This window comes from Tetrao urogallus, assembly GCF_951394365.1.
Source record: "Tetrao urogallus genome assembly, chromosome: 1".
NCBI classification, from domain to species: domain Eukaryota; kingdom Metazoa; phylum Chordata; class Aves; order Galliformes; family Phasianidae; genus Tetrao; species Tetrao urogallus.
The window spans coordinates 167,253,949-167,277,969 of NC_136813.1; the positions used below are offsets into that span (position 1 = coordinate 167,253,949).

General features: G+C 41.0%; 2 protein-coding genes across 2 annotated transcripts; both read left to right on the top strand.

Moving 5' to 3' along the window:
• Positions 1 to 1,314: 1,314 nt before the first annotated feature.
• Positions 1,315 to 10,693, top strand: IFRD1 (interferon related developmental regulator 1; the record flags this gene model as incomplete). Its single annotated transcript, XM_079547396.1, has 12 exons — positions 1,315 to 1,360; positions 2,995 to 3,099; positions 3,989 to 4,070; positions 4,471 to 4,595; positions 4,871 to 5,028; positions 6,272 to 6,322; positions 6,409 to 6,587; positions 6,686 to 6,794; positions 8,233 to 8,367; positions 9,288 to 9,416; positions 10,005 to 10,100; positions 10,604 to 10,693. The coding sequence occupies 12 exons, from the start codon at positions 1,315 to 1,317 to the stop codon at positions 10,691 to 10,693; spliced, it is 1,305 nt and encodes a 434-aa protein (XP_079403522.1).
• A 4,835-nt stretch (positions 10,694 to 15,528) lies between these two features.
• LSMEM1 (leucine rich single-pass membrane protein 1) lies at positions 15,529 to 19,622 on the top strand (the record flags this gene model as incomplete). The annotated part of the gene is made up of 3 exons (XM_079533408.1): positions 15,529 to 15,655; positions 17,702 to 17,842; positions 19,414 to 19,622. 3 exons carry the CDS (start codon positions 15,529 to 15,531, stop codon positions 19,620 to 19,622), a joined length of 477 nt encoding a protein of 158 aa, XP_079389534.1.
• Positions 19,623 to 24,021: the final 4,399 nt, after the last annotated feature.

A 24,021-nucleotide genomic window follows, 5' to 3' on the forward strand; every position in this document is an offset into this window, starting at 1 on the left:
GACTCGTGCTGTGCAGCACCCACAAACATCACAGCTAGCAGCAACCATTTTCCAGAAACGGGCCGTTTGTTAACAGGTGTTCACTCAAAAGTCAACAGCTCATTAAGCCCCATTTCCTTTATGTTCTCATGTAGCACCTGTGGAGAATCACGATCAAAGTTATCTGTGGCATAAGCACTTTGTATGCAGAGGAATTCAAATAACGCCATCAGGACTGCATCTCATGCAGCTCTTCAGCACGTTTTGCAAAACCGCCTTTCCTCCTCATGCTGCAGTGCTGCTACAGGCACTGTCCAGCAAACAGAACGCGAGTAGGACGTAAAACACGGGCTTACAGCGCGAACCTAAACTACAGCACACAATCGTGTCTGCGACACATGGCACAGACTCCCGAGCGGGAAGCACGCAGAAAATGGAAAATGCTTTTCTGCAATCGCCAAAAAGATTTGTTCGCTGAACTTCAGAAGTCCGGCTTCTGACGATAGCTATTTGCCATTTCGCGCGGCACAAGGGCCGCGCCGCACGCAGCAAGCTGAACTGTGAATAGCTCCGCGCCGCACGCAGCAGCACGCGGCTCCTTTGTCTGCCGGGTCGGGCCCCGCCCGCGCGGCCTCACACGACCCCGTCCGCCGCCCCTCCCTCGCTCTCCGCCTCTCTTCGCTCCGGCTCTCGGCCGCGCCTGCAGGGGGGCGGAGGCCTATTTTTAGGCGCCCTCAGGAGGCCTCGCCTACTGAGAGCTCCCGCGCTCCGCAAGGCCGCCACCCGCCAGCCTCCCCCCCCCCCCACTCAGCCCCTCGGCGCCACTCGGCTCCGGCCGCGCCGCGCCGCCCCGCCCCCAGCCTGCACCGCGAGGCGCCATGACGCCACGCCCCCCGAGCGCGTGGCAGCGCCGCGCGTCATGGACTCGCGCGGCTGAGTCACCTGCGCGCTGTCGCAACGCTCCGTCATTGGTTGCGGCGGCGGCGCGCGGCGAGGCCCCGCCCCCGCAGCTCGGCGCTATAAAAGCGGCGCCGGCGCCCGCTCCGCGCTTTTAGCCCCGGGTGTCTGAGAGGAGAAAGATGCATCGACTCCGCTCGCGGGCCTTCACGGGGATTTCTGCCATCGCCGCCAGTTCGTCCTTCGCTTGCCTCCGCCAATCACCTCCGCTGCCCCGGCCTGAGAAGTCGGCCTCGCAAAGGCGTTGGAATAAAAAGCGATCCTGCTCTTCTATCGGCTGATTGTCGCTGATTCCCGGGCGGGGGGGAGCAGAGAGAGACCGAGACCCAGAGAGGGACCGAGGAGCCGAGCCGAGCCCAGCCGAGCGCCGCTGCGACCATGCCCAAGTCAAAGAAGCGAGGGAGCAACCACCAGCGGGGGGCCGGTGAGCGGGACGGGCGGGTGGACGGGCGGGCGGGGGCTCCGCGCATGCGGCCTCGTGGGGCCTCGGGCCGCGCTGCCTCAACCGGCCGGGCCTCACTGGGGCGTGGTCGCGGAGCGCCGGGCCGGAGCCGGGCGCGGGCTGACGGGAACCGGCCGCGCGATCGCCACCTCACGCCGTTAGCGCGCATGCGCCCGGCTGCGCCGCGCTGGAGTGGGGGAAGGGGGGGGGGCAACGGACGTGCCTGGCGCCGCCGGCAGCGCCCCGCGGCTGGTACCGCCCGGCGCCGCTGAGGGCCCGCAGGGGCCGCGGTAACAGCGCTGCGGCGCGTCCCGGGCACGCACGGCTCTGTGGGTTCTGTGCCGCCGGCAGTGCGAGCCTTAACCGGGGCGGGCAGGGCTGCTGTCGTCAGTCCCGGGGTCTGCAGCGGCTGCGCGGCGCTGTCTGTGCGCGGGAGGCCGCTTATCCTAAAGGAGGGTTCCAGAACGCTCTTGGTGTGGAGCACGGTTCGTGCGGAAAAGAGGTCGATGAGGTGTTGTTGACTGGAGAGCGTGGGGGCTTTGTTGGGTGGTGAGAAATCTCACTTGGGGCTGTCATAGCGTCTGTCTGACTCAATTGAAGCAGACGATTCGCCGGGTCCTTGTGCAGCTATTCTCATCCCAGTTTGAGGACGGCTGGCGGTGCTTTTTTTGCCGCTTCTCCCGCTGAAGAAGCCTGCTTGGCACAGACGAGCATTGTGCCTTGGGTTCTGGCATAATTTTTTTGTGTTGTAAATGATCCAAAAATAAATAGAAGATTAGAATCCTGAGTTCTGTGAAGGGCATCTGAGAGCTGTTGAAGAAACACCGGTAAAACTATTGATTTTGTTAATCAACTACGGCAGGTACTAAGAGCTAGGATAAGGCAGCACTAGGAGTGCATTATCAGCTCAAACCTCAACTCCTACTGCTCTAAAAATAGGGTAAGTTTATGGAAAGCTACAGAGATCAGCTTCTGGCGAAACAATGCTGCTTTCTTTGAAGATGCTGAAGGTAGTAAAAGGAGGCCTTATTGCAAGGATTTCCTCCTGTTGAATCTTCCAATCTTTTACCAATATTAAAAGTGAACAAAAACTACAGCTCTATGCTTAGAATCTTAACAGCTGGAAAGGTTGATGGGAGCCCAGGGTCAAGTGTTGCTGCTGATGCACATACTGCACTTAATCCAGTAAATCCAGTAGTGAACTGGGTAATGTAAGTTTGCCTGCATGTGTATCTTAGATCTGCTTGAAGTCCCTCAAAATTGGAAAAGATTTTAGAACAAGCTATTTTAGGTAGCTGGTTTTAACACATAATAAAATGCTATTTTTAAAGCACAGTCACAGGAAATTGCATAAACTTGATCTTGATTGTAGGAAGATATTAAATAGTGAGGTAGGAATTCTACCAATACTTTGAAAATGAGATGAGTTCTTTACCTATTACACTTGGTTTTTCTAGAACAGAGCTAAACAGATCTTTAGGAAGGGTGGGAGTGAAGGAGTTAGCTGGGAGAAGGACAGTGCTTTTTGTTTGCACATGTGCTCAGGGATTCTACTTTTAGTATTCAGATCTTTTTCCATGTGAAAATGACTAAACTTGTATTCATCTTTCTTTCAGGTGGTCAGCCCAGAAATGTGCAGCCTTTTAGTGATGAAGATGCTTCAATTGAAACTATGAGCCACTGCAGTGGCTTCAGTGATCCCGCTAGCTTCACAGAGGATGGTATATTATTTAATTTTTGTCTGTTCCTCCTGTATGAATACTAGACTGTAAGTAGCAGTAGCAATATAATGCCATTCTGTTAAATACTGTATGATTGTTCATCTAGTGGAGAAAGTTACTGGCACACTCCACATTTCATGAGCCTCCTGTAAAACTGGTAAGCTTCTTTCTGTTGGAATTACAAATTACAATTTTTAGAGGGGAAAAACCCCACAATTTACAAATTACAATTTTTAGAGGGGAAAAACCCCACAATTCTAGGGTGTATTACAAGACACTGAATTTTTATAACTTAGTTGAGGTGATAGGGATTGTGGAAGAGTTTGACGTGAAGTGAATTGCATTGTGTTTTGAACAAGGTTTGTACTGTAGAAGACTCTTCTATGGAAGCAGTAACTTGTCTCACCTGCCATCTCTTCCTGGGCTCTTGCTAATAACACTGTTGGGAGGGTGGAGCTCAAGGCCTACTGCTGCTACAGTGGGATAAGGCTGGGAGCCTTGGACAGGAAGAGAGGCTGTTGATGAGCTCAGTGCATCAACAGTGATGTTCCACTGTACTGCAGGGGTGGACAGAATGAAAATTCACTACTGACTTGGGTGCTGGTTTTTCAGTTGTGCAAAACCTAAGTGAGACCTAATTAGCTTGTACGTTCATTCTTAGTGCGTGGACCAAACAGGTATAGAAACAGCATACGTGTATCAACAGGTTGTTTTTCATGAAGGTATTTCTAGGAGAGATGTTGGATATAGTTGTAATGCTGAAAAATTCTGTTGCTGTCGTCTGTGGTGAACTACTTTCTTATTAATACTTTCTGGTAGTTCTAGTATTTAGTGGTAGATGTGACTGCTAATGTGTATTAGTAGGACTAAACTATTTGTTATGGTTTAGGGCCTGAAGTTGATGAAGAAGCCACCCAAGAAGACTTAGAATACAAATTGAAGGGATTCATTGATCTTACATTGGACAAAAGGTATGATTTGCCTTGAAGAAATGAACTCATATCTTGCTGGCTTACTGATAGAGTAAGGGAACTTATTTGGATGCTTATTGAAATTATGATTATTGCATGCTAGAGAGGACTTGTGTTTCTTTAGGATCTGAAGAGAACTTTCTCCTTCTGAGTGCTTAAATAAGTGAGAATCAAATTCTTTGCTAATAGTTCGAAGTAGCGTGGTTTACTGTTGCGAAATGCATTTCCAACCCAAATTTTTCTTAAGGGAAGAGGGTAATTTGTAATGCTTTGTACTTAACAGTATGACTGTAGATTGCTCTTGAGTGGGGACTATGCAGGTGGAGGCTACCATAAAGTGAAAGGCTGAGCTTCAACTGCTGTTGATTTCAAAGGAGATCTTCTTTTTTTCTTCCAACAGTGCCAAAACAAGACAAGCAGCTCTTGAAAGTCTGAAAAGTGCTTTTTCTTCTAAAATATTGTATGAATTTATAATGGAAAGGAGAATGACACTAACTGATAGCATTGAACGCTGCATAAAGAAAGGTAAGTAGTGTGGTTACTGTTAGAAAGCAGCACTGGTGGTGAAATGCTTGTTTTAAAGAAGTTATCTTTAAGGCTTATCTAGTACTTTATAGAACATTTAATTTTAGTTCTGTTAACTAATTTTTTTTAGATGTCTTATTTTAACTGACCTAGAAAATTAACAGAAACAATACTGTCTATGCATTTCTGAATTCCTACTTAAAGATTTTTGAAGATCTTTAAAGGAAGGCAGGAGTGTACATGGAGATCACTCATCTTAGTATTTTAATATCTAGGTAAGAGTGAGGAACTGTGTGCAGCTGCTGGACTTGCATGTCTTCTCTGCGTGCAGATGGGGTCGGGAATTGAAAGTGAAGAGATTTTTAAGACCCTTGGTCCAGTTCTGAAGAAGATCGTCTCTGATGGAACAGCTAGTGTCCAAGCCAGGCAGGCTGTAAGTGTTTATAAGGTTCATATATTTTGCTTGCTAGTCAGGGGCATAGGGCAGATTAAAACAATCTCACTGTTGTGTAATCCAGAACTAAAGGTTACTACACTAGTGTAAACAGCTAATGTTAAGTTCTGAGTGAAGCATAGCAGTTTTCACTATCTTAAAAAGCTCTACCTGAAGGTTGAATGCCATTCTCCTTCAACATGGGGACTTCAAACAAGAGCTGTTCCATTTCCTATTTTCTCATCCGTCTCAACTCAAAATATTTCAGTCTTGCTACTACAGTTCTGATGTACCTTTCTGTATTTATTTTAACAATAGAAGAATATTGTTTATGCAAATGTACATGAAGAAGTTATTAGCAGTAGATCTAAAATAATATACTTCATACACAGAATACTTCTGGTATTTGTTTGCCCAGACATCTGTAAATCAGTAGTATACCCAAAGTATTAACTGAGGTATAACTGAAGGTAGTCCAAAGCTCTTGACAGTAGCCTCTTGCAGAATGTCAGAGTTTTAACTGATTTCTCTTAACTTATCATTGTCTTTATTATTACTTTCCCTAGTGTACTTTAGCTGCATTAAAATAGGTACTGCTAGCACAAAAAGTACAGTAGTATTATTTCAATAGAAGTCGCTCCTACAAACCAAAGTTATTAAAGCTTGTTCTAGCATGTAACTTCTTCAAGTTTAGTTCAGGATGCTGTGTGGTTAGTGCAAATGTTGCATTTGAAAATAAAATCTCTTTTTTGTGAGAACAATACAGGCAGTAGGGAATGGTCTTGTTGGTCCTTGCAGTTAAAAGCTGAACTGTTCCAGGACAGGCTGTTGAAGCTGGTGTTTTCACACTATTTAACTGGAAGAGTGGGCACAGAGGCAGAAAGATTTCCCACAGCTGTAAATATTTTATACAGATCAGTAGTAATGGCATAATTTTTGCCAGTGGATTCCAGTGGGATTTAATATAATTGAGTGAAAGGAGTGCTATGTACACTGCTTTGGAAGGACTTTGTATGTTGTACAGAAAGAAAATGAAAACTTGAGTGGCATATGTTGTATCCTGAGGGAAGAGAGAAACTTAGGTCTAAATGTTACGGAGTAGCTGGGTTAAGCTATTGAGATTAGTGCCCTAGCAGCTGGGGTTATAAAGACTTCTATTCTGCTAAGTTCCAAATGGCAGATTTAAGTGTTTTGTCAAGTGACATCACCATCAAATACTGACAATTGTTTGTTTTTTGTCTAGTGTGCAACCTGCTTAGGGATTTGCTGTTTCATTGTCACCGATGACATTACGGTAAAGATGAGAAATACTTTTTATTATTGTCAATTTAAGAAAAATGTGCAAGTCTTCAGCAACTTCCATGTTCTTCTTCTCTTCAGGAGCTGTACTCTACTATGGAATGCCTAGAGAACATCTTCACAAAAGCTTATCCACGAGATAGAGACACGAACGGGGTATCAAGTACACCCAGTACTGTGCTTCACATCAGTGCGCTCTTAGCATGGACGCTGTTGTTGACCATTTGTCCAATGAATGAAGTGAAGAAGAAAATTGAAATGTGAGCATCTTGCCGGAAAACTACATTTGTAATTATCTTTTCTATATGCAGTGAAGCATTGTCAACAACATGTTAATGACATATGACTAATTCCTTAGGCACTTGCATAAACTCCCAAGTATGCTGTCTTGTGATGATGTCAACATGAGAATAGCTGCTGGAGAAACACTCGCTCTTCTGTTTGAGCTGGCACGTGAAACAGATGCTGTAAGTATTGGTTTGCTGTTTCATTGCATTGAAGTGATGACGACAAATGCTTTAACTTGTGTTCTGCAGCATCTCTGATATCAGTAAGCGTCATATAATTCCCTGGGTGTGTTCTTGGTAGCAGGATGACCCCAATGTAATTGGATGTATGGCAAGACTTGACCACAATTCAGCTGTAATTTTTGCACTGACTTCAGTGGTGTACAACAGGACTAGATTAAAAATAAAATAATGCCGAATAAGTGTAACTAGAAATGCAATATGTCAGCTTTAGCACCTAAATTGAATACCAGCTTTTTAAAGAGGAGAAAATATCCCTGGAATATCTTTTTTTTTTTTTTTTTCCCCCCCAATGTAAAACACAATTTGCTATAGTGGGAATATTCATTAGATGCTTACTGTTTGGAAATGAGTTCTAATGACTCCTAACCTGCACCATTCTGTTCTCAGCTGAAAATTCATCCTTTTGTACAACCAGTGTTTATTTCTAGTATTGTTTTTTGGTATCCTTGAGAGGAATAGCTAGTATTTTATTACACACAGCACCTCTGTCTGTTGTGGTCAGTTTGCAAATTAAGGAGGAACATTAAGCAAGGATATACAATACACTTAGCACTACAAAACTTGAAAGGATATGCTGATGCTTCTGTATAATTTCAAACAGTAGGGAATTGAGTCTCAGCTGTGGAAAGAAAGTGAAACCTGAACTTGATCCTTTACTTGGTTAAGCTGTCTGCAAATAAAATATTTTACCATTGATCAGTTTACTTCAAAAACTGAGCAGTAGATTCAGTCCAGTCAGCTGACATGTTTGGATGAGATGCTTGTTTTTTGCATAAGTGGCTTATTCATCCAGCTCAACTGCACTGAGCTAGTTAATAGAGGGGAGAAAATACCTCATGCTGAGGAGTGATGCATTTTAAAAAATTTCTAACAATTTTCACATTTTCTAGTGCATACAAGACTTATGACTACATTTTCCTTAATGTCAGTCCTGTAGCGTCTCATGATCCATCTCCAGAGGCATGAATTCTGTGCTAATGACCTGAAAGTGCCCTCAGCTTATCAGCAGGACTCCCAGCCAGGTTCAGCAGCAGATCAGTTAGGCAGTTTGAGGCCCTTGGAATTATTCAGCAGGACAACTTGACAGGTATATGTTTATATGCACAGTGAAGGAGCTGAACTGTTTCACGGGGCTCTAAAACCAGCACAGAGTTGATAGCTTCCAATCGGATAAACTGGTGACTCCATTCTTAATGGCTTGAAGATCTTCAGTGACACCCGTGCCTCTTTAAATAATGAAGTATCAGTCTGTAGAGGTCTCCATGTCCAGAATTTGGAAAGATCAGTCTCTTGGAGGAATAGATACTGAGGCCAAACTTGAACGTGTTTTCTTAATTTTTTTTGTTTGTTTTTGCTTTGTGTGTGTGTGAAACAGGATTTCTTTTATGAAGATATGGAACTTCTAACAGAGAAACTGCGAGCTTTAGCTACTGATGGAAATAAGCACAGAGCCAAAGTAGATAAAAGAAAGCAGCGATCTGTGTTCAGAGATGTCCTGCGAGCTGTTGAGGTAATTCTTCCGTCTTACTTGAGTGCATTGACTGTAACTGTAGTGCACAATTGAATCAAAATGCTCCTGTGATGAAATGGAATTTCTGTGAAAGGGGCAGAGATTTTAAACATTATTTCAGATTATTCTGCTAGTTTATGTTAAACAGAACTGCTTTTAAGAATGTATCAAAGTCAAATTTTACTTTCTTAACTTGGCTTTCATTTTGAAGTGGGCTTTTTCTGGTTAAGAGGCTAAGCATTGTATTATAAACACTAAATTCCTTGTATTTTATATCACAAACAGTTTTTATTTTAATACGAAATTTTGCAGTACATTCAGGTTATTGTAAAATAATGTAGAATCTTGTAATGAATTGATATGTGCATAATGAACAAAAAGGAGTGTAGGAGTGAGGCACGTTCCTCTGTTGAGAGCCAAAGAAAAGGTTGTGTATTGGTAGGTGGGGGTTGTTGTCCTAATTCTTGTGCATTGCAGAAGCCAAGGAGAAGGCTTTGAAGTTGTTTGAGTTGACCTTTGAGACTACCTGCAGAGCAATGTGCGCCATTTACTGGCACCTCTTACATCCCACTGTCACCAGTGTAGCTTTCTTCAAGGTGGGATATAAATTTGACACAGAGTGAAAGGTGACTCATGCTCAGAACTATTTTTTCTGGAGATGAGCCCAGTTCTTTAAGTCAGTTTCAAGATGAAAGTCAGTTACATATTCTTCAAAAGCTTTCTGACTTGAGAAACATTACCTTCAAGTCTCTAGATGAGATTTAACTTTAGGTACATGTTGGCTTATGAGTTGATAAGACTTACATAGTATGCATGTTAGACTATTTGTGAAATTTTGATGTGCAGAATGAGCCTAATGAAAATAAAGTACTGGAGAATATTTAAACTGAAATTGTGATTTTTCCTTTCATTTTGGACAGGAGCGAGACTTTCCTACAGAGACAGTGAAATTTGGACCTGAGCGCATGTATATTGACTGCTGGGTTAAAAAACAGACTTACGATACCTTCAAGGAGATTCTGGGGTCAGGGATGCAATATCATCTGCAGGTGAGCTGCTGTCACATGCTCAAACTGCTGCTGTCTGGGGATTGTCTCTTCCCTGTCTGGTAATTGGAACAGAGAATCAAAATTGTGGGTGGAACTAGTTAAATTTGTTTTTCATGTTACCAGTTTTATAAGACAGGAGTTATAAAAAGTAATAAAAAAACACTGTTTCAGTAGAACAGTGTAGTCAGATGGCTGCTACAAAGCAGTGTCCATTTATAAGTAAGCGAAGTGTGGGCACGTAACAAATATCCTAAATTTTTCAAATGTAGCTTCTACAAGCAGATACAACAAATTAGTGTGTTGTGAAACATACAGATCTGTGTCCAGGTTCTTAAACTTGTGCGAAGGATGTAGCAGAGCAGTGTCTTACTTGCTGGGACATATGAAAATCAGTGGGGGTGGTTGTGCTTTTTCCCAGGAGGGCAGTTTTAGTTCTTGACCTCCTTCTGATAGAAGGAAGAAGTGTTCCCTGGCTTAATTGCAAGAGGTTTCTTACTGGGATACGGGTATTTCTTAACAGCCCTTTTTCACCTTCATTGGAAGGGAAACTTGCTATGTGATTTTTTTTTTTTTTTTTTTTTCCTTTAGTCAAATGACTTTCTCCGGAATGTGTTTGAGCTTGGTCCACCAGTCATGCTAGATGCTGCAACTCTTAAGACAATGAAGATATCCCGATTTGAAAGGGTAGGTTATTGCACCTTCATGTATTTATGGATCATGCTAGTTCTCCTGAATTAAGTAGTGTTCAAGTCATAGACTTTAGGAGATGTAAACTTTAAGCTTGTACCTTGAAACCAAGCCCCATATTGTCCCAAATGAAATGAAGTCTTGCTTGTAGGTGTCTCTGAGCTCTTTAGCTTTTACATTGGCACCTTCTGCTGTACTCCCAAGTGTGGATCTGAGGACTGATTAATTTGCTGATTTGGTGTCTGATTTTTAGGTTTTTGGGTGGGGATGTTCAGGAAATAGTATAAACTGAGTCTTTATAGAAACAGTTTCTTGAACTCCCTAGTGACAAAGAGATACTGGGAGGATGGGTGCCTTTGTTACGTTGGCTGTGCAAACATGAACATGTACATGTCTTACACAGTTCACTTTAAATGTTTGCATATTAAAATGAATCTCTGAGGGCTGTCGACCTTTTGAACAACTGTGTGATTAACTTGATTTCTCTTTTTATTTTGTAGCACTTATATAACTCAGCAGCATTCAAGGCTCGGACAAAAGCAAGAAGTAAATGCCGTGACAAAAGAGCAGATGTGGGGGAATTTTTTTAGATCTCTGTGGAGCTTAATTTTAAGTCTTTGATAATTAAAATAAATTTGTAACCTTTGAATGACTTTTTTAATTTCAGTAGTCACAGCTTGCACTTGTGCACAGGGGTATTGTACAAAATCTGTAAATAGAATGCATGTTGCTCAGTTGCATATACACTGTACATAGATGTAAGACAGGGTGTGGGATACATTGTAACACTTGGATTAGGGGTAACTTAATCCAAACCTGAATATACTGTAACTCAACTGTTAAATGGGGTGCATACATGTAATCAACTGCCATGTGTCAGATTTGATTACTTACTTTATAGTAAGGTAAATTAAGTGATTCATTGACCAGGTGTTTGGGTAAGATTGTGTTAATATGGAAGGATGAACTTGTTCATGTGAAATGAGTTTTAGTACCTTTTAAAACTGAAAGTGGCAGATGAACAAATAAATTCCTCTATAGTATGAACTTATGTTGTGAAGGGAGCTGTGGAGCTGAATTACCTTCACTCACAGGGAAGCGGTAAATAAGATACTTGCCTCCATGTAAAATAAGGATTCATATGTTTTGAAATCAGGTGTTTAATTTTTGGAATAAAGATGTTTCTCACTGTATTCTTTGTCTTAATTTGGTTACTACTCTGATGAAAAGTTATAGTGCTAGTACAACCTAAATGGTGAAAGAGAGGGGTTTATTTTACACACAACTACTGTTGCTTGCCTGTTGCAAAGTGTGGCCAAGGTGGTCTTAACTGTGTTACCTGAAACGACTGCTTTGTTTGGGAGCTGTATCTTGTGTGTGATCTGCATAGCAGCCAGTCTTTGGTTTCTTATCAGTTTAGCAATGGGCAGCAATCTGCAGACTAAAGGTTTTTCTAGTTTTGGTGCTACAAAATATCTCTTGCCTGACCAGAGTCATTCTAAATACCCTGTTCCATATCAAAAACTACACCTTAAATCCAGTTTCCCTCTCTAGAGGACTGAAATGTGCCGATAATAGACTTGTGTGGGGACAGTGAGGGAGTTTATGTGAAGACCAAGATCAGCCAGAGCTGCTGCATCAGACAATCTGCAAATGCATGTGCTTGTTTCAGCCTGACCTCTGAACTACGTCAAACTGACTGCACTTGCTTGGCCTAAGGCTTGTGGTTCTCCCCTTGAATCATTTGTTTCCCACAAGCCTGCTAGTCTCTGGCTGTGGGTGGTCGCCTTTGCTGAACTTCACCAGCACAGAGTAGCGCTTGTGAGACCTTCCTGTGCTTCCGGAGGTTTGCGAAGCATCCAGCGCCTCCGTGCAGATGGTCGGGCACGTGGTTCCCCTTTCCCCCAGAATGCTGTAGGTGCCAGCTGCAGAGACTGGGATGGCGTCCAAGGCTGTTAAGAGGGGAGGAGATGGGCTGTTTTGCTGCCTGCTCGAGATCTGGTGATATTTTAGACTTTTCCAAGCTTAGAACAGGAGAGCGTTAAGTCTTTGTCTTGCAGTTAGGATGGTGTTAGGAATCTTTCAGGGATGGAAGTGGGATAATCTTGATTGATTGATTGCATGTCCTTGTTTGAATGGAGGGTTTTTGGGGGACCAAACAAGAAGGGAGCAAGCTGCATTACTGGCACAGCTACTGATGGTGCAGCTTCAGAGATTGTCACAATATAGAGGCAAACTGAGTCAGTAGGTGCATCACCTTGTGCTCTTTCCCGAAAGAAAAGTGTATTCATGGTCAGTTTAAAGTACGTTAATGTGGAAGTAGAGAACTGCTTGAGAAAAGATTTGTTGTTTTGACCCATGCTCCCTGTTAGCATCAGCTGCCTGTCAATGGTGTGCTGTAATATCGTGTTCTGCAATGTTAGCAACAGAAAAAAAACAGCAATTAAAAAGTCTTTCCATGAACTATCAGTACTCACAATCAGCTTAGAGTGTTTTTTCTGGATGCTGTAAAGATCGGTCCAGGTGGTAATATATTTGAATTTGTAAGGTGTTGGAGGAGGAAAGTAACTTTTCCAGTTGATGCCTTTAAAGTACATATAACTGCAGTCATGTAGAAATGACTTCTGCATAGCAAACTCGTTACTCATAACTGCAGTAATATCGCTATGACGTTTTTTCGTAGCAAACTAGTTTTAAAAAGGAATCATAAAGCAAAGGTTTAGTGAAATATTGATCTTCAGTAACGCATTATGTTTCCATTATAGGATATTTAATGATTCCAATATATTAAAGAGCTGTGCATATGCTGGTTTCCTTTTAAACAGTTCAATACGGTGAAGTCAGTGTGCTTGGCTGAGATTAACGCTAAATATAGATCCATAGAGACAGTCTGTTTCATGACTGCCTTCATGGGTCCTGCAGGGGCTGACAGGCTCCTATGGGGCTAAAAGTGGAGAGGAACAGCAGTACAAGTTCTGCTCTGGGGCTTTGGCACGGGCTGAGTTCCTCCACATTGGCCTTTTACCTGAACGTGGCTATGTTGTAAGTAACATTTCATTTTCTTGTTATTTTAATTCCTTCTAAGCTAGTTTTTGTTGTTTCTATTTTCTTTTTTTTTTTTTTTTCTTTTTCTCCTGTTGAGAACTTTCAGTGTCTTCACGCTAAGTTCTAATTTTATTACAACAATCTAGGGAGAAATTTAGAAATCAAATGAAGAAAAGTTCTTTAAAGAAGGTTAAAGTGCGAGAAAGACTGGCAAAGTGTAACCAATCCAATGTTTTAGTTTGTTGGAAGACTCATCAATACCTTTGGCCAGTAGCACTGATGTATCCTCTCACATTTATTCAAAATATCACCAGAAAATAAAACATAGGGTTTTCCTTCACCGCAGTAACATGCACAGTGAAGAAGTCGGTTTCAAATAACAATGAAATTAGAAATGTGTAATTCCACTGATAGCAATGTATGAAAGGTACTCACATTTATTACAGCTCAAGCTGTTAAGGAGTCTTTCCTGAAGCTGCAGGGAGGTACTAATCAGAATATCCCAGAGAAATAACTGCTCTTTGGAAGCTAAAAATAACCAGAAGCGTTTGTGCATGAGATGGTCGCTTTGAGCATGCTGTTGTAGGAATGCACGGCTCTGTATGGCTGCAGCTGGCCATGAGTGTGCTTGTGGGGAGATGGCAGTGAGTGTGCAGGTGCCAGTGGGGCTGGCCGAGGCGTGATCTCGCACCGTGTGACGTTCCAGGGCAATGGAAGTGCATACAACCTTCTGCCTGAAGCTACTGCTGCACAAAGGGAAGTCAGGTGCTAGGTACAGTTCACCACTGCTACCTTATTTTTGTGTTTTTCAGCAATTCTGAAGGGAGAAAAAAACAAGCTGCAAGCTTGTCTTCTGCTCTACTAAATATAAATGTAAAAGTATACATGTAGGCCTGTCAGTTTCCATTATTAGAACTCCCACTGTCAGGATTGATTTAAGCACTTACTCTTCAGTGCTTAAAACTCAGGGAATGCTTAGCTATGTGCTCAAATCTGAGGGAATTGTGGCAATCTTCTCTTGTAAGAGAAAGGTGTTTTCTATAGCCATTTATGCCTGTATTCCTCAAACATTTTAGTTAGATTTTCCAGTGAAGTGCTGAGTTAGGAATCCAGTTGCAGTGTTTTTTTGTTTATTGGACAGGGGCGGAGGGGGTGGCATGTCGAGGGGACGATTCAACTTGTCTAAGATTCAGAAATCACCTGTAGGTGCTTAACATCTTTCATCAGGGTGAGGCTTACATCTCATGAAGTGCTAAGTTGTGTTTGGCAGGCAAGACTGAACTTGGGGATTTGATAAAATATTCAGTGTGTAAGATTTGTTCAACATTAGGGCTAAACTAACCATTGCAAGCTCCAGCTTTACATTCATTGGCAAGGAAAGGTATCTTTAGACTGCAATTCTAAGGTCTAGAATGACATCTAAATAGAAGAGGAATATTTCCTGGAGAAACGTATTTTTCTTCAGTAATTGCAGTGGGAGTTTTCAGTGACCAGTGTGGTCTAAGTTGCCTTGTTAGAGCGACTGCATCTCTTGATGGCTAGAACTGTGTGCTTCAACACATACAGGAGCCTGTTTAGGTAGTGCTTATTCTTCATAGCTGAATTTGTTTGTATAATCACTGAAACATTTCACACACCCAGACTGCACTGACACACTTTCTTGTTAGGCCTCAATCAGTGTTTTTCTTAAGGCAAGGCGTAATGGTCTGAAGAAAAGGTTTGGCATCAGACTTTAACTCATCCATAATTAACATTTATATGAAGTACAACTAATTCATAACTTTTTTTCCCCCCATTATTCACAAATAATAACTTCACAGTGACACTACAAGGTGCATGCATAGGCAGACCTGTATTCTTGCTTATTCTTACCCCCTATACTCATACCTGCTTTCTGGCCATGTCTCATCACCGAATAGTTCTGTGCTGAAAGTGCAGGATCTATGTGACATCCTTGCTGTTGATGCTGGTGAAGATTTGACTTTCACTGTGGTCAGGTATCACTCTTCATCTTAAAAAGTATCCACCAAACTAGAAGAAGTTATATGATCGAATATCTAATGCCCAAATAAATACTAGTGAAACATATTCTCTCTCCACACATACATATATGCATACATACATGCAATTATATGTATATATGTGTACATGTATACATAAATGTGCATTCACAGGTACACAGATACGATGCAGAAATGAAGCTTTGTCAGAATAAGTACAATAACACACTGGGTTAGCCATGCCTTCAAGTGTGCTGGTCCTTCAAATCTCTAAATGTTAGGGGTTGTTACAGCTGCTTCTCACATCAGGACACCTACTATTACCAGTCAATTTACATCTTTATAGCTTAACTTTTTAATTATAATTTCTTCTAGATACAATGGAGAAAACTTCTTTGGAAATTAACCTCCCCAATACTGATGAAGAAAGAAAGCTTTATGTAGTTGATTCCTTAAACAACCTGAACAAACTGAATGTTTGCCCAGATGAATTTCAGCGTCCACTGGGTACGTATGGCAATGTTTCGTGTTTATTCTTTGCACACAAATAAGCTATAAAACAAATTGAAAATGCTAACGACATCATACTGCGCAGGTGTTAACAGCCCAATAGATGAATATGTCAAACTCTGCATTGAAAATTTTAAGGAAAAAAAAAAATAAAAGGCATAGTTTAAACCATATGAATGGTTTAGCTACTGCTTCAGGTGTCAGGTTCTAGGAAATCCCTACATTTGACTAAAGATTCACTGTGAAGCCTGAATTTGTCCCTCTTTTCCACCTGAGTCCATCAGACAGGGTAATTTCTCTAGTACTGCGCAGTCTATACTTCTTCCATGGATAGCACTGTAACTCTTCCCAAGCACTAAAATTCACTGGTGGCAATAGAAATGCCGGTGAATTTCTGTTCATTCTTCTAAGACATATCTCCTAAGGACTCAAGTGTGAGGCTTTTAAGCATTTTGATTCACAGAATCTCTTTAGTTTGTGATATGAGCTCTTCCACTTCTATTGCTTTTCAAATCATAAAGTCATAGAATGTCCCCAGTTGGAAGGAATCCGCAAGGATCATCAAGCCTAATTCCGGAGTCCGCATTGCATCACCCCAAACTCAGACTGTATGTCTGACAGTGTTGTTCAAACGCTCCTTGAACGCCAGGAAGCTCAGTTCCAGTGCCCACCACCCTCTGGTGAAGAATCTTTTCCTGGCATCCAGTCTGTACCACCCCTGACACATCTTCATGCCATTTTCTTGGGTTCCTTCACTGTCACCAGAGAGCAGAGATTAGTTTTTATTTATAATGGCAAATTTCACTGAAGGAAAGGTATGGAATTACAGAATGTTTGGGATTCAAAGGGCCATACGTTAATAATCCTTCTAGTTAAGTAGCTTAATATATATAATATACCTTTCCATATTTAAATAACTTTTTGCTACTCAACAGTAAATAAAGGTAGCCTAATGCATATTTTATGCATCCACTTGTAAAGTGCTTTGTATTCTTCTAGGACTATTCTTTTTTAACACAGAGAATTATTGTTTTTTTAACATTTTTTAAAGCTTGGAAAGATTTAGGTAAGATATTGAATTTGCTTTATTCAGCAGCATGAAATTCTAGTTCTCTTGCCAGAAAATCAATGAGAGCTGTGTCGTACTTTTCAGTTTAGTAAATACTACATTCTCATGAGCAATCTGTTTAGCAGTATAGCAGATGCCCAGTTAGGTTAAAAAATGATGTTTCAGGAGTGTTGCAGTACTCACGGCAATCCTTTCATCCAATAGCTTAGTATGACCTGGCATAATCAAACACATTAGCATGTTAAAAGCTATTCAAAATGTAAACACATATGGATTGCCTTGGTAGCGACCATGCAAAAATTTCTTTATGTTTTAAACGATAAAAAATTTCCCACTCTTTGCAGCATGACAAGAGTCTGTGTTCAGTGATTCTTTGCAGCACTTAGCCTGGCAAGCTCAGCCAGTATGAAGCATTCATCATGCAGAGCAAGCATGGAATATTTCTGAGAACTCTGTAGATAGCTTACTGTTCTTGAGAGTAGTAGCAGGACGTCGCCTTCCTTTTTATTCTAATTAGAAAGCAATATTGGTGCAGGTGCATAGTATATGATGATTTGTTATGAATGCTAAGGGAAAAAACACAATGCCTCCCAAATATTAAAAAATGTAATCTTACCTGATGCAGGAGCACGTTAAATGCAATAAAAAAAAAACTGAGGTATTCCCAAAGATCTCCTGTTAGTTCAGCCAATTGTTCAGCCCCAGGTTTGTTCATTGTTGAAGCACTACTATGGCACATGCATCCTTCCCTCAACTTTTTCACTACAGGCTCAGTTGCAAAACTGTCAGAGATTTCTACCATGAAATCTCTGAAATCTCATGAAATACGCATAACTTTCTCATGGTCTTCATTTGACTTCACCTATTATCATTAGGGCGTGTTGCCACATTTCATAGGATCATAGAATTAGTCGTGCTTATTCTCATGAAACTGATCAAACTTTATCACCAAATGACTTGTCATCTCTTTACAGATGAGGACGTTGAGAGCACTGGTGGTACTAGAGAGAACCTAACAGGGAGCAAAACAAGAAACCAGTGCTACTTCTTCATTGCCTTCATTCTTACTTTGATTGTCAGTTTGGCAATTGTTTCATTTGTAATATTCTTAATAAGTAAGTAAAGCAAACAGTCATTCTTAAAAATTTGGGACTATAGAGAAGAACTTTGCTGAAATGTGTCATGCTACCTTATAACATCCTACTGCTGTATATGCATGACCAAAGTCTTTAGCTAGGTGCGGGCAGTGGGTCCTTAGTATAGAAGCACAGGCCTCTGTTCTCTGTGCTACAAGGCACAACTTTGTTCTTTGTGCAGAGGTTTTGTGAGCTTAAACAGCTGTCAAGAATTGAGCTCAGCAGTGTGAAGGTGCGTCCCTGAAAACTCCAATATTAAATTAAATTTTTAAGACAACTATATGGCAGTATTAAGCTTTTTGTATATTTCCAGAGGAAATTCAGTATTAGTGACTTTTCACTGAAACTGGAATTACACTAAAGCTAGCACCTAAATCAAGCTCCTTTTAGATATTATCCTTTTTTCTGAAAGACCTGAAAACTGCAGCTAAGAACTGATGGGAAAGTGTTTGGAACTAAGAAAACCTCAAATAAACAAAAAATCAGATAATAGCATCAAGTCTGTAGACATACTTACTACCCCACTTGGGCTGGACTGATTGAGATACATCAGCTAACACTGCTGAGCTCAGAGCTACAGATGGCCTTACTTTCTGGAGCCTTTGTCGTCTTGGGGCTTTCTGTACTGATTGCATTGGGCAGCATGAGGTATGTTGTTTTCACGCACAAGTCCATTCTGAAAGAATTGTAATCCAGGAGAAATTAAGATTATTTTTACTCTATAGTAGGAATTTAGCAAAAATCCTTTTTTCCTTCTTGAGAGAAAATCCTAAACGTTGACTGAACTTGCTCACAAGCTCTCAAGAGACAAAGCGTAAGACAAATACGCAAGCAAAACATTAAGTGACATGATTGTAAAACACTAATTAAAACATCTACTGTTTGAATTTCAGATATATTTAACAGGCTGCTGCTAAGTGTGCAGATAAATGAGTAATGTGCCCCCAAGCAGAAAAACTGTAAAATAACTAATAGTGAGAAGGTTACTTGAGGGATTAAAGAAGTTTGCTTGGGCTTGGAAATGGTACAGTAGATCCAGAAGTGTACATAATGGATACTGCACACTGGTATTCCAGAGGAACACCGCCTTTCAATGACAATATTTACAAGAATTCTCCTTTAACCTAAATGCTTTAGGAAAGCAAATGCTGTGGCTGTAGCCTTTGTTGTGCTTTACTAAGTGTGATTCTAGAAAAACATAGGTGAGTAGTGCCCAGAAATAGCAACTTGGAGCCATTTAATAACACGTTTTCTCACGAACACAAATGGAATGGATACACTCCTGGAGACTGCAAAATATGTCTGAGACAGAGTATTTGGTTGTATTACACTGCTCTGTAGTTACAAAAAAATGTATATATAAACACTTAAAGAATTCAGTGAGCAGGTTACTCCACAGATGCCTAACTTTTTCCCATTGGATTCTGCTTTTGTTTTCCTGTTTCATATTGTCATAATTCCCAACAATCTCACATGGGAGTACAAGAGAGGGTAGTGATGCTTTTAACTTAAATGCTGACAATTTAATGTGATGTATTTTCCTTTCCAAGTTCAAACTAGAAACAAGATGGACCAAATATCAAGCAGACTCGTATCTGAAAGGAAGAACATAGAAGAGCTTAGGAAAATGAACAATATGATACTTAAGTATCTAAATCAATCAGGAATGAAGGAAAAGGAAAGATACCTCTTCACACAGTCTCCTGAGCTTCATGATTACTTCTTCACCCATCCAGAAATGAAAGTCTCTGGAAAATAGATCTACTCTGGAATGAAACTCAGCATCACTTTATTCATGTATTCAGATGTTTTCACATATGATATACAGATATTCTGATATGGTCACAGGAAAATTACAAAGGCTATCTGAATGAAAAATATTATAAAAGAATATTGGATTCTGTTTGATGTGAACACAGATTTTGAAAACTAAGCCCATGTAATTCACTATGAACAGTGAATGGTCAACAATTTTCAGTAGTTTCAGATTCTCTGTGCGTTCTAAACTACAGAGCTAGGAGCTTAGTTTTACTTCAGATGTAAGAGATCACATAGAATAGTGATTTTTATTCAAGTGATTCCTGCATGGCCTTGTTGACATTGGAACAACTTCTGTCTTTGCTTCTATATTATTTGTATTCATGGATAACTGCAGATTTCATCACTTACAAATAAATACAGTTTTGCCACTGAGTTTGATGGTCTGTATTTCTGTGTATCTGAACAGATTGACATCACTTCTTAAAAAAAAAAAAAATAATAATCCAAAAACCAATAACTAAACCTGACTAAAAACTAATCCTTTCATAACACGGCATATTCAGCCCTAATTACTAAGGAGTGAAAGTGGGTGCCATATTGTCTTACATGGGAAATGGGTTTAGATAACTTGGTCTGGTAGCATCTATCTCATGATACTGCTAGCACATTCTACTCAGTATTTGTTGGCAGCTGTTGGGGGAAGACCAAGTGTTTTTATAAAGTGATAAGGGGAAAATGATGTATGTACATGTACTCTTCCCTGTGGTTGCTGTTGGCCGCTGCCAGAGAAAGGCCACAGGGCCAGATAAAGATCTGCACTGAGTGTTCTTGTTTTAAAAATGGTCCAGAGAGTAAAAGCAGCAGCTGCTGCTTTCTCAATTTGACTTCACACAGCTGTGGAGACCAAGACCCAAAAGTGCAGTCATATAAAGAATTGGTGGGTAGCTTTGTCATTTTAGTATTCAGATTCTGATATGGTGTGCACATTAAGAAGCTACCTCAATTACCAGTAAACAAATTGGTTACTCCCCTCCCAGCAATGAAATGGCAGCTGACACTCAACATCTTCTCTTTTACTTCAAGTTCTCTTTTCAATCAGAGCTTTTTTAATCTCTCCTGGAAAAGTTCATAAAAATAGTCACCTAGGTCCACAATGTGCAGTGCAGTCTCTTTCCAAAATGAACAATAATCTTTGCTGTGGTGACTCTGTTGTCTGCAATATAGTGAAGAACAAGATCCGGGAATCTTTCTTGCTATGACTCTACCTGGATTTGCCCACTGATTCCTTCTAAGAGGAATATTTTTGGCATTACATCTACGTTTTGCATCACCTTCTTCCTATTTCTTGAGCACTGTTTTTCTTTTCCTGCTGTATTACTGACAAGTCATTCACATGAAAACCATGAGATTTGGCTGTAAGAGCTTATTATTCCTGCCGTTAGTTCTCAGCTGGAGTCTTAATTATCTACTCTGGGAATCACAAATGTTTGTTACAAAGATAACTTCAATACTGACAAGAGAATGATAAAAGTGTAGAATATGTTGCAAGAAAAGAAACCCTAACAGACCGGAGTAAATATCTTCCTGTAAATGCTGTTAAATGATGACAGAAAAAGTGTCATACGACGAAGAACATGAAACTCACAGTGCTGCTTCTCTGTTCACCAAGCTGTCAGTTGCTTTTAATGGCAGTATTCTCACCTCTCCCACTCATCTTGTAGCTACCATAACTGCTTTCAAGCTGCTGTCTCACCCTTACAAGCATCTGTACTTGCCAGCCAGGGAGAAACAATTCTAATATTTAGCATCCAGTGCATCTCAAACACGTGGATTTGGCACATCCCTCATTGCAACTGCAGCTATCAGAGATGTCTGTGCTTCTCTAGAAATTGACACCAATAGCCTGTAGATTTTTTCTGGCAGGAGATGGTGTAAATAAAATATGTGCTATATCAACAGTCAACAGAAATTGAAACTTCCTGATGTCTCCGCTGTTGTTGTCAACTACTGTTAATGTTATTCAATCAGTAATCACAAGAAATCCACTTTTTCTGTTGCATTTCTTGACTAGAAAAGTTTTTTTCCCCTTTATAATTTGAACTTGTGAGGTGCTGAGTACCCTCAGCTGCTACAGATGTATATAGGACCAGCAATATGCAGGCATGCTTGGTACCAAAGGGACTGAACCCTCAGTTCATACTTTTTATATTTAATTGCTACTTCTCTTGCAGTGATTAGTGATTTAGAGTAGAGATTTTAAAAGTGCAAAGGTCCAAGGAAATCTTTAAGCCCATCTTAGTAACACTGTTGAAATATGCCTGCTTTTGGACCCTCTTGTGTACAGTGGGACATTGTGTAGCACTGCATACAGCTGCTCAAGTTGCACATATCCATTTATAGTGAGGGCAGCTCCCATCTGAGAAAAGAGTGAGGGCTAAGATGGGCATCTTGACAGTGAAGTGCCACAACCACTCCACCAATGTTTTCTGGAATATGCTCAGAAGGAGAAGAAAATAATGACTACTTCATGAATATGGCTTATCTACGATGGTGAGAGTCCCAGACAAACCAATACTTAAAATCTTCTCCAGACTTGAACCTGAAGTAAACCAGCTCACCCCAGGGCTCCATAATCTTGAATAAGTGACCAGTGAGCTCTGAGCTCCAGCAGCACGTGGCATAACTAATGTATAGTATATCTTACAATTTATCTCCTGTATATGTGGATAAAATCTCTGTCGTGGTGCACATCTCAGGAGCCTGCAATGTCTAGTGGTGTGACAAAGAAATATCCATGCACCAAGAAGAGCTGATGGTAATAAATAAATTAATCTTACAGTACTTACAGCCATTTGCATCAGCACTGCTTCTTTCCATTTTCTTTAATTTGCAGACTATAGAGGCATCTATCCAAAGTCAATGGCTTTTCAGTGTTTATCTGAGTCCATTGTAAATCAATCCAACACGCAAAGGGTTCAGATAGGTTTAATAACATGCCATCAATGCTCATCCGCACCAACAGGTGCAACTACTATAATTACTAAAAAGGCAACTTGACATCAGCAAATTTTCTGTGGAATAAATCTGGGCAAGGCTAGAAACATTCTGATAAGTAAAGAGAAACACTCGGAAGATCTAACCAAGAAATTATCTTCAGCTTTCATCAAAGGCATCACAGTATCTGTCCTTGAAGTGCTGGCTGAATCTTCAGCCATCAAATAATACCACTGTAAAGTCCTGTGGAAAATCTCTAAAACTGTCTTCCATGTCTTAACCACTGGTGCATTGCTTAGTGCTGAAGAAGGAAATTGTGTGTTTAGTTTGCATTTGGAATTAGGGAACCAAAAGTGCTTGCCAAAGACGGTGCAGAATATGTTGGAAGATGGACAGCTCTATTTCCTTGCTTAGGCAAGTTCCCCTGCTGCGAGAGAAGCCTACGTGACCAACGTGACAAGGGACAGGATCTCTTCAGCCCCCATCTCACCTGGAGGGAAGGGTCAATGCTGATCTTCCTCCTTCCACACATCTGCGCATGCTGAATCCCACCTACTCCTCCACTGCATGCAAACTACAGATACAAATGAAAAACATCTCTATTTGGCAATAAATATAAAGGACTACAACTCAGCGGTCAAGTGTGCACCTGCCACCTGAATATTACTGGACCAGAGATTACACTGGAACCAAGGGTGATGATCCGAGTTTTCTTTCCCTGCTATCTAATCTCCATTTTCTCTTATGATTTCTCTCTCTCCTCTCTCTCTTTTCAAGTTATATTACAGTTTAATGCAAGGCTTATCATTATAGCTTGTTGGCAATATGGCATAAGTATATATGGATATACGCTACATCTTGTGCTAATCACTGTAGTGTGATACAAATAAATATTTAATTGTTTGGTGTCATTTCACCCTAATTTAGCCAGAGGGAATATCAAAACCTCAGCAACACTGACTCGATTGTGTCATACCTAAATGTTGTGTTGTCTCATTTTCCCCCATTTAGCTGTGAGAAATTCCCTCCTTTGTTCCTGATGTCCAGAACAGTCTGCGTTTTTTGTTAACAAAAGTGTGGACTGTTGTATCTGACCCGATGGAGCTATGTGTGAAGATAATATACAGTAATAGATAGTGGAGGGCTAGCTAACACAGGCATTTGCTTGCCTCTCCTGGGGTAAAGCTGTCATGAGAACACCAGGTTATACATGGTCAGCTTCCAATGCAATGTCAGATTTGGTCCTGTGCTCAAGCAAATAGAGCTCAATGGGTACAAGCATCATGGCAAGAGCTGAGGAAATAATTATTTGTAGAGATCTGTCTATGAAACTGTCAGATTGGGTGAATTCAGACAGTTAGCGTCTTCAGGAGATGAAGGTGAACAGATGAATATGGGGAGGG